The sequence below is a fragment of the Habropoda laboriosa genome, unplaced genomic scaffold, assembly GCF_001263275.1.
Source record: "Habropoda laboriosa isolate 0110345459 unplaced genomic scaffold, ASM126327v1 scaffold28, whole genome shotgun sequence".
Taxonomy (NCBI): Eukaryota; Metazoa; Arthropoda; class Insecta; order Hymenoptera; family Apidae; genus Habropoda; species Habropoda laboriosa.
The window spans coordinates 3,190,486-3,201,263 of NW_017100174.1; the positions used below are offsets into that span (position 1 = coordinate 3,190,486).

The window sequence follows — 10,778 nt, forward strand, 5'->3', positions numbered from 1 at the left end:
CGACCTGAAAAAATTCTGGGATTCTTATCAAAGTCTCTGGTATATTATTCAATCGTTAAATCAAATGCTTCAAACTTTTTTCAGTCAAGATAAAAATTTGTTCCGAAGACATACAAGAGTGAAATTTCACTTGGGTCATTAATGACCCAGACTGTGTGGGGAGAGTTAATTTTGCAGGGTCCAAGAGCAATTTACTTTATTTCGGTAGATTAGAGTAAAGAAACCTTCCTTAAATCTTTTTTAAAATTGCTGAAATCTTTTTTGAAAAATTGTTGCTTGTCTTCCAGTGCACAGTGTTTCCAAATTTTTAGGTAATAATGCAGTTCACAATTATTTAATAGAATGTCACTTTTCTGTCACAAAACAGTCAGAAAAGAAAAGGTCTCACTATACTGATTCACAAATTGTGTAAATCTTCGAAAGATTTCGTTTCTCAGTTATTCTTTTATCACAGAATAGTCAAGAAAGGAAAGGTTTCATACCGATTTACAAATTGCATAATTCTTTAATAAATTCTGTTTTCCAGTAGGAACGTTTGAACGTATTAACAAGATGTTCGCGTGCAATTTGCGTAATTACCAAAATTAACGGCACAAAAGTAGGAGAATTGTAATTATCAAAAACGTTCCTTTGTTTTCTGTATTCAAAGTAACAGGCGCGGCGTCGTAACCAAGGATGCAGGTAATGTACACTAAAGGAAACTTATGTACCGGAGGATTTGCGCTTTGCTTGGGTAAACTCCGAGTTGTCTTGGTGGTAGACTAAGCTTCTGCTTCCATATTTCGTCTTTTTGTATGTTTTATGTGGATAGAAGGCAATGTTTGCAGCGCGGCTGTAAACAACTTAAGATCTGAGCCCTTCTAAGACTACTGGATAACCGGATCTGTCAAACAAAGACCTTAGCCTGAGCTTTTTGCCGGTGAACTTCTTCCCCCTTCGCGTTTATTATGAAAAACTCGTAGAAAAATTGTTCGGATTGTGTCCGACATTTCAGTCGACTTTCCTTTCACATCTTTTACTCCGCCTCGTGCTAAAATCTACTATTTTTGAATGGGTTCCTTCATCGTGATATATTTCTTATATTAGCTTAGCCGACACGGCTTTCCGAGAAAAATCGAGAACCATTCTTTCCGTAACGTATACTGTCTTAGGTGTTGAGCGAGCACTGACATAAAAATATCGCCAGATCATTTAAATGTTATATGTAGGTGTATTAAGTGAGAAACCGTGAGAGATTGCCTCAATTTTCTGCAAGTTAGGAACGTCGTGTTAAAAATATTTCAAAAATGAATATCAGTCTGAAAGTTTTCAAATCACATCGGAAGGGTTTCGAAATTAGAAGAATTCAACTTTCGTTGTATCGAGCAAATGCAAGTGTCACGAGAAAAAATCGAAAATTTTTCGCAAATCTAGTTCGTTCCGCTTGTGTGTCCAACAGGTATCACTGGTCAAAGGAAAAACAGAGGTCAGTGTACGCGAGCGCCTCGCGATTGTTCCGACTGCGCGATACATCGTAACGCGGTTTTATCGTCCGGTGAAAAAGAAAAAAAAAAAAAAATGGAAAGAAACTGACGATAAACGAGGCTGACGTGCATCGATCGAAGCGAAACGCACGCGTCGCTCGAGCGGCGAACGATTAAATCGTAGGCTCCCGAGCGTTTCAAGCTCGTGCCGCGTGCACAGAGGAAATCGCGTCACGAACAGAATCGCTGCCTAGCCCACCCGGTGTACGAGTACGCGTGCGAATAAATATTTCGACGGTCGAACTTTATTAAATTATGCATGCAACGTGCAATGCTGCACCGTGCGTGGGTTTGCCCTGGGCAGCAGCGTAATGAACCCCCTTGCGCGAGAACGATTGCGATAACTCGGAACGAAGATAGTCGTCGAACGGTAATAGTTAGATTCGAGAGTTGCGTGCAAATCTTTCTCGGTTCAACGGAACTCAACTCGACAAACAATGTTTCAATTATTTATGTAGGAAACACCGTATTACAATACTTTATCAATTTCTCTTGTTGCTTGCACGGATATCGGAATCTTTACAAATGGGGAAAGAGCTTGCTGATCCTTTTCCTTGCTTCGTCATGCACGAAATACATTAGTTCGACCGCTATCGTGTACGAAATCGAGAACAATAGCTGACTAAGCAACATGATACATGGAACAGATGTACTGATTGATTTGGGAAATACATTATCATGCACCTTTTCCGATCTTCCTCGATAAGTACAGGAAAGATAGTGTTCAAATTGTAAAGCTTCGTCTACACTATACAGAGTGTACGGTAACAGTTGGTAAAAATTTAAGGGGCGATTCTACAAGCTGGAATAAGAAGAAAATGAAGAATAGAAAAATTGAGTTTGAAGCTTCGTTTTTTCGTTATTGACAATTAAAAATATCCCTGTAATCGAGCAAACCTCCCTATGCCAACGTGGCTGCTGTAAGGAGGTTTGTCCTGTTACAGGGATATTTTTAATTGTCAATAACTAAAAAACGAAGCATAAGTCGCAATTTTTTTATTCCTGATTTTCTTCTTATTCTGGCTTGTAGAATCACCCCTGAATTTTTCTATCACCTAAACACCTTGTATAACGTAACACATTTAGAGATAGGTGAATGAAAAAAGGGGTATGAAATGTGAGCAAACAGTGGTCCGTATTCAGAGGTTTTTTAGGCGAGGGCTAAATTTAGAACGCGACATTCACGGGCCTCCTATTAAAAAATTCACTTGCCACCGTTTTGAAATCGCATTCCGAATGTAATCACCGGTGAAAAATGGTTCAAATTAAAAGACCGCTCACGGGGTTAATAACGCGTCTCGGGTAAAAGTTAACGAGGATCATTAGAACGTATAATAAACTTGACCCATCTTTGTATCACAGTGCCCAGAGAGGCACAATTATATTCATTCTTCGCGTGATATATTTAAATTGCATTGTGCTCGGCCGCCGGACAATCGCGGAAACTAGATGAGATATAGCTAAAGAAAACTAGCGAGGCCCATCGAGATTCGCGATGCTGAGGAGAATAATGAAATCCCTCCGGAACCGTTTCGCGCTAAATGACAGCGTCAAATTAAGACTAAATTTCATAATCAACGACTTTCATTCAAATTTTAGAAAACCGATAAATGGACAATGTTAGTTTTTCCTTATTTAATCTCTCTCTTTAAATATTAACACGTCAGATTGTACGATTTTAATATTTATGCTTCGTTGAAACGATTTCAAGCTTCGTAGATCATCAAACACAATTCAGGGAAAATATTACCCGAGGAGAAGATCGTTTAAAAATATAAAAGGTTTGCACGAACTGATTATATTTTCTTTGAAAAATGAAAGAGCAGCGTACGGTATCGTTCGAGCAGCTGGGTTTTGCTTGGACAGCTAACCAACGAGATGTTTCAACTTTTACTAAGAGTAAATTGTTATTAAGAAAGTTCGTAACTTGTCATTTTAACGTGACAACTCTGGAACGTTCCCCCCATCGAGGCGAGAAGAAGAGGAAAGTTAAAGATATATCGTCGATAACAATAGCGTAGAGGAGCTTGTCCCTCGTTCTTCCTTTTTTCCACCGTGCTCGAAGCTAGAGTTACCCAAGAACTATTTGAACTTCTCGAAATTAAATTAGGATGTCTTTGAAGCGCAGCGTCGGCAAGGAAGCTTCGAGAAGGTCGAATAGCAAAGCACGGAAACGTTCTGGATGAACGCGAAGGATAATTCCGTTTTTTAACGGGACAGAAAGAAAGGAAGGATGTATATATATGAATTTCGTCTCGTCCTGACGAAATTTTCTAGGTCCAGACTTTCTCAAATTTCGCGCTGAAATTAAACGGCTATTTAAATTCTCTTTCACGTTTGTACTTTTACGGTAATTAAACCAGTATTTTCCCAAGTTTAAGTAGCACGGATATGTTCGTTTTAAAGTCATCCTACAGTTTCACAACTGACATGACGCTTGAACCAAACAGATAACTCAAGTAGGTACATATTATGTTATTATACTATTATTATGTATACAGATATTGTATAATGGTATTTTTTTCCACGCGGTCACCCATCTTAACATTAGTCACGAGGAACGCAGCTTTACCTGGGAAGCTACTGACGAGTCACCCTACCCAGTCCCCACTTCTCCCAAGACAAAAAAAACTACATTCTTATATTATTTAAAGTTAGAATAATTATAGTAAATTTACTACAGTCATTTGACATAAAATAATTACTCCAAAGTGACACGGCGTTATAAAGGGTTAAATAAAAATCTACAATTCAATCGAAATGTTATAGGATCGAATAAAAAGCCAGAATAAATTCAATCATTTCGACGAACCACTTTTGCGTGCTATTTTAAACACAATAAGACAATTTAAAACTTATTATAATATAATGGAATTAATCGTAAATTAAAGCATCGAGTGACACTCAAGTTTGTACACGCTATTTAACGATTTTCAAAGCTAAGCCGTACTTCATGTGACCCTGGCCGAAGCTTCGAGCCCTTACTTTCTCAGATTCCTGTCTATTCGCTCATCGATATTCCCGAAAACGTAAACTTCGACTTCGATTTTACGACCTCGCTATATTTCTTCCACCGACCATAAATCCTCCCAACGTACTTTCTTCGAAAAAATATAAATCTCCCACCGAAGCAACTTTCCTTCCACCAAAACTCCACCCGAGAAACCAACCACACGCTGAACACCGTCAACGTGTGCGCGAATTCAAACGTCGCGGCGGGAAATTTGACAGGGTTGGAACGTGAAACAGGTTGACCGGGGGTGGGAAAAAGCGCGAACCACGGTTCTGTAAAAACGACGAGGACGTCCAGGCCAGAGCGGCGCGGAATTTCTTACAATTCGCATCAAAGCTCCGTAAGTAAGATTAATGGACGGTTGTCGTAACGAGGCGGCGGGTGCTGAGTTCCGAGGGCGGTCGGCAAAAACACCGGCCCGGCCGTATGCTCGCGTTGGAAGACGAAGGATTACGCGGAGGAATTATTACTTATTGGATATTCCATCCGTAATTACCCGCTGGGGAAAGAAACCGAGGAAGAACCGAGAAAGGAAAAAAAGAAACAGAGCGATGCTTCGAGAATTGTAAGTTCACCGTTCGGACAATAGACGGATGAATGCCTGGCGAGATAACGGTTTAAGCGGCGAAGATCGTTGATCCCGTAATTTATCGGAGCACGCTCTGCATTCAACGATAGATTCATCAGTCTAATGAATGCAGTTATTTCGTAACTCTGAATGGAAGGTTCTTTGTTTAAGGAACTCGCTGGAAAGGTACCTAATTGTGAGTGATTCAAAGGTTTTGTTGCAAAGATCGCTGGTGTTCAAGCTGTAATTGGCTGGGCGAATAAGCGGGAGATTTGGGAACGACGATTGATCATTTCTTGACGTGAGCGTGTTAAGAAAGAATTTGTTAAGAATTCCAAACAGAGTAGGTACACGTGATATGTGCACGAGGAAAATGTGAATAAAACTTCGTTGTAATTTCTTTCAATCCTTGTAGATTAAGCGAAAGCTCTTGACGTGGTAAAGAGAAAGAGAGAAATAATTATATTAAATTAATCTAGCACCTGATTAAACTTGTTATTGACAATATTATTTCAGCGGAAGAGGTGGAATTTTGGCTCTCGAAAACGACGAACGAATGAAAGGGCAACGTCGAATCCAAAAGCGACTGATCAACATAAATCGTGGTCCACTTAATTTCCGAGTAAGTGAGCATAAGCAGCCGCGAAAAGGGGGATCGATTTGGGTTGGCGGATTTAAAGGGCGGCAATTACGCGAAGGAGAAGTATCGTCGCTGAAAGGACAGGCTAAACCAAAGGGAAATGGAAAAGGGGGAAATGGATTCCTCCGATTCCCGAGACAACCGCTTTATCCTGCATCCAGCTGTCAATCGATCGACGCCACGGTGGATTTACTTTCTTTTCGAAAGTTCTTCGGAACGCTGCTTTCAGCTCGAAGCGTCCGTGGTTTGGAACGTTCCACACTTGGGGGATGCCAAATTGAAAAATGGAAATTTTGACCTCAAAGACGCACCTCGTTCTGGCCGTCCAGTTGAGTTCGATGAAGAGCGATTAAACCAACTTTTGCACGAAAATTCGCGTCAAACGACAAGGGAACTGGCAGAGAAAATGGAATGCTCCCACACTGCTATAGAGAAGCATCTTCACTCGATGGGAAAGGTTCAGAAGTGTGGAGCATGGGTTCCGCATGCTTTAAGTGACAACAACAAAAATCAACGCGCCACAATCTCCGTTGGTTGTCAAAATTTCCATTTTTGAACTTGGCATACCAATCACGAGCGGTTCTTTCAGCTATGGCACCCTCTCCATAGACAGCACAAATGTCGCGAGCAGCTTTTGCGGCCTTAGAACGTTGATTAAAAGCAAAAAGAAGGAGGTGTCGAAAATGCTCATTTCTCTCAACTTGACATTCCATTGTTGATTAAAAGCAAAAAGAAGGTGTCGAAAATGCTCATTTCTCTCAACTTGACATTCCATTTTAATGATCTGAAAATTAACAGAAATTAACATAAATTAACTCGAACACAGAAGATTCCGGTAGAACAAAACATCCTCTTTCGAATGATTTCAAACATTATGCCAAAAACATTTAATCACATGCGGAATGTTAAAATTTTAAAAAACGGCGGGAACTTAGTTGCCAGCCCAATAAAATGCTTCGAAATTTGAACAAACGTGAGAAAATTAACGAGACACGTTCCAATTTATCGCTTGAGTAGTGAAATTATTAGAGTAAATTTTGAGATTCTGTGTAAATTGTATCGTAATTACATGCTAAAAAAAAAATATTGTGAAAGAATATTGTAACAAAGGAGGAACTGTTTGTACCAATAAAGCTGTAACAAAAATCCTCATTTCTTATTAATAACCATTCTAAACATACAGCGTATTATTCCCCGTGGCCTGAAAAAGCCGCAGCCCGAACAATAAAAAAAGAATCTTTATTTTCATCAACGTCAAATCTGTCCTCGTTAACATCAAACGCTATATCCCTTAACATTCCACGACCAGCAAATTACCTCTTTAAAGCCCCAAGAAAAAAAAGACCAGTGTAACGAGCCGAGCGTGGCTGAAAGGTCCAAGGATTCAGCGGCACCGTAACATTCGCGAACAGTCGAATGGGTTTCAGTAATTCGACGAACGATGTCACTGATTTCGAACAATGAACGTTTGTTCCCAAACGTTTCGCATTCTCCCTCTCTCTCCTCTCTCTCTCTCTATTCTCTCCTTTCCATTCCACGCCACCCTCTCTTTTTTTAATACGAATATTCATTCGAGATTCATTACCTAAAAGCCCGGAGGTTGACACACTGAACTGATTCGACGCCCATTTAAACGCGCTATGCGCATTCGTTTCTCTCGATATACCGCGTATTTTACGCGGCACGGCGCCGCACTCTCTCGATATTTGTTTCTCTTCTCTCATCCAGGAGGGAGAAAAGGAGAAAAAAATACACGTACGCCGCCTCCGTATCGATTGCGATACGCAGTAGAATCCACGTTCAACCCTCGTTGCATCCCTCGTTTCAACCTATCCGCGAAAGGTTCAAGTTTACTTACACAAGCATCTCGCGTGGAAATCAATTTCACCCGCGCCGCGATCTTACTTTCGTTGGATTACGTTCTCATCGGCGAGCTTTCGACTTGAAAAATCGATCGCGAACGTAGCGTTCCCATTGGAGATCAAATTGTTATATACGAGTTCTGAACTTCGGATTTGGTCAATGTCAGCTGGTTGCTCTTATTCTAGGAAGATAGTCTTCGAATGAACGATAGGAAGGGAGTTTGAAGGTGTTCCATAGAACAAGTTAGTTTTCGAATATTTTTGGTGTGTTCTAAATCTAATAACTCTTCAAATCCTCACCGATTGAGACATTCTGAATGTCATCGATAGTTTGACCATTTGATAAAAAAAATGGCGAAAATTCGTGAAAAATTCTCAACCCTTAACCTCTTGCGCTAGCAGCCAATTCACAGATGAGCTGCACCTTGAAATGAGGAGCAAAATGTTTTGTCCACTTTACACAGATATGCACACTAATTTTGTGCTGAGTGATGCAAAACAATCTGGGATACGTAATGCAACAAGACATTGCTCGCATTCCCAGGTAGTTTCACTGCGTTTTTTGTTTCTTGCACATACTCTATATCCTCTTTCCTTACAAAATTAAACGTAAGCACCAAAAAGTGCCACAGCCACTAAATAAAAAGGAATTTTTTTCTCTTAAGTGAAAAAGAAGACGTGTCTAAAACGTCGTTGGCAATTCTTGGACAAAAACATCTCGACGCGTGTGGCACGTCGTTCCAGCGCAAGAGGTTAACCCTACTGTCTCACACCTTACATATCACCGCAAGCTAAAAATCTCTCAAAACTGCTCTTGCTCGCAGTGTCTTGCTACCGTGCTTCCATCAAAAGAGAAAGACATCCAAAAGAAAAAGAGGAGGACGAAAGAGAAACTTCAACTTCAGAAGAGCTCTTTAATATCCCACGACGCCGGTCGGCCAAGTCAAGCAACTCTCCTCGAAGTCTCCGGCCGGAGCGTCGAGCTCGTCGTTACATCGCTTACCATGCATAAGTCCGGAATCCTCTTATAGCGACGATAAAAAGATTTTCGCGGTAAGTTCGCGGGATCGTGCTCGTAAGCACTTTATATTTTCACGGTTAAGGATCGATATAAGCGGGCCACAAGGGGGTGCGGAAGGAGGAGGAGTAACGTTTCGCGACCATCCTAGTGAAACAGGCGTGCGCTATAGTCATTGAAGTAGCGTTGCTTCGGGGCTCGAGTAAATTAGTTTAGTTTATAATTTCCACACACCGCCGTGGCGCTCATGAGAATGAATGGGCGGCTGTTTCGGCGTCAGACTGGCGTCGTCCCGACGCTAAGCGACGCCCGACGTCGCTGACGCATGTATGTGCAGCCGGTAAGTTCCACGGAGTTATGGGTGTATTATGCCACTGACACGCTACCTTATTAGGTTACTCGCGACCCGAACGCGGGAATACGGCCAAAGGGAGCGGAACAGAGGGAATAAGCGGTGGGAATCGTTACGCTTTTTCCACGGCGGATGCCTCGTGAACATTTCCGCCCGTGCACTTTGCCGCATTTCGCCCATTAAGCGACGAATTTTCTCCCGGAAAGAAACGTCCGGGCGAAATATTGTGAAATACGCTGGAAATAGGTGTAATCTGCTGGGAGAGATGTGTTGCCGTAATTCGAAGAAGCAATTGCTAATTGGTGAATGGTTATTTTTGAAGGGAACGTGTATTGTGAAATTATTCGGAGGATTTTAGAGGTTTTGAGAAGTTTCTCGATGGTAAGTAGCTTGCTATGAGAAAGTTTAGTGAATTATGTATACTATATGAATACTGGCAAATGTAGATGCTTTTTTTCATGCGATTTAACAGTTTGTCCTGAGCGAGACAGGGGCAGTGCGTTAAATAACGAACAGTTTAACTCGTGAGAGGCTTTTAGGAAGACAGTTATTATTATCAGAACTGTGACGCAGGGTTATGTACACTGTGCTTTAAAAATAATCACACTCGACGTAATTATTAAAAAGTTACGTGTGAAATATGAATTTTTTCACTCTAATTCGTAATTATATTAGACTGTCAAAGGGTCAAAGGTTAGAATAGGATATCGTACAATTTTATCGGTAAATAATGATTAATACTGAATGAAATTGCACTCACCCGTGATAAGCTAGAAAAGACAACAAGAAGAAGATACAAGCAAGTACGTCTGCTCGTCCTACGATGCCAGTCACCTGAAACAAAAACAAATACCACAATAAGTCAATGGTCAACTTCAAGAGGTAGCAATAAAGTAACCAAAAATTCACTTATTCAATCCATATTAATGTTAAACAGCGCATTTTATTAAAATAAACTTCTAAAGTACAAGTGTCACTCCTAAAATCCCAGAAAAATACTATTCTTCCCAACGATTAAGAATTAACTCCCTCAATGGTCGAATCGTTTCACCCCGCTGCAGCTGATGTCAATAGAGATACAAATTCCCGTGGAAATCTGGAACGATCAGCTTAACGAGGAGAGATTACACGTAGAGAACGAAGAACCGCCTGGTCCCTGACACTTTGAACGGTGAAACGACGAAAGGGTACAATGGCGATGCGAAGATCCTTTCGAGATGTACGGGCGGGTGGTAAAATGAAATTGGATTTAGCGGTGTAAAACGAGGCGGTCGCAGCAGAAAGCGAGGGTGAAAGCCAACGACGATCTCTTTCACGACAGACGCGATGACGGACACGGGCCACGTGAGCCAAAGGAGCAGACGAATTGAAAGAGAAGAGAAGAGAGTCTGGCCAAGTTATTGACAGCCCGCGCCACCAGTGAATAACCGAGCTTCTCGAAGGATCACCCTTCGTGAACCAACGACTCGTGTGTGCCAAGATTCCCTCGAAGATCGCCTCAAACTATAGAAGACTTGTGTATGTGCCACCTCTTCCCAACCCCTTTTCCTTTATTCTTCTTCTTTGTTCCATTCTCTCTCGCCGCTCCCGTTTCATTCTCTTCCACTCGAGATTGGAGAGCAGGTGCGCCTTGGAAATTCACGGACATCGTCCATTACCAGGGAGATCGGTCAACCGTTCCTAACGAATTAACACTCGGGATCTCCGCGCTCACGGAGGACGATTGAAATGAGAAATTGAAGGTCCCTTTTAATTCGGAACTTTCCGGAGTAGTCTCGTTAAACGAGATCACTTTCGCGAAC

General features: G+C 41.4%; 1 protein-coding gene across 1 annotated transcript in view; it reads right to left on the reverse strand.

Annotated features, from left to right (window-relative positions):
* Positions 1-10,778, reverse strand: part of LOC108578720 (transmembrane and TPR repeat-containing protein 1-like) — a 175,595-nt gene that overhangs the window by 133,557 nt on the left and 31,260 nt on the right. Inside the window, exon 3 of the mRNA XM_017942098.1 lies at positions 9,737-9,810. Coding sequence (XP_017797587.1) covers positions 9,737-9,810 — 74 coding nt within the window. The remainder of the gene's footprint in view (positions 1-9,736; positions 9,811-10,778) is intronic.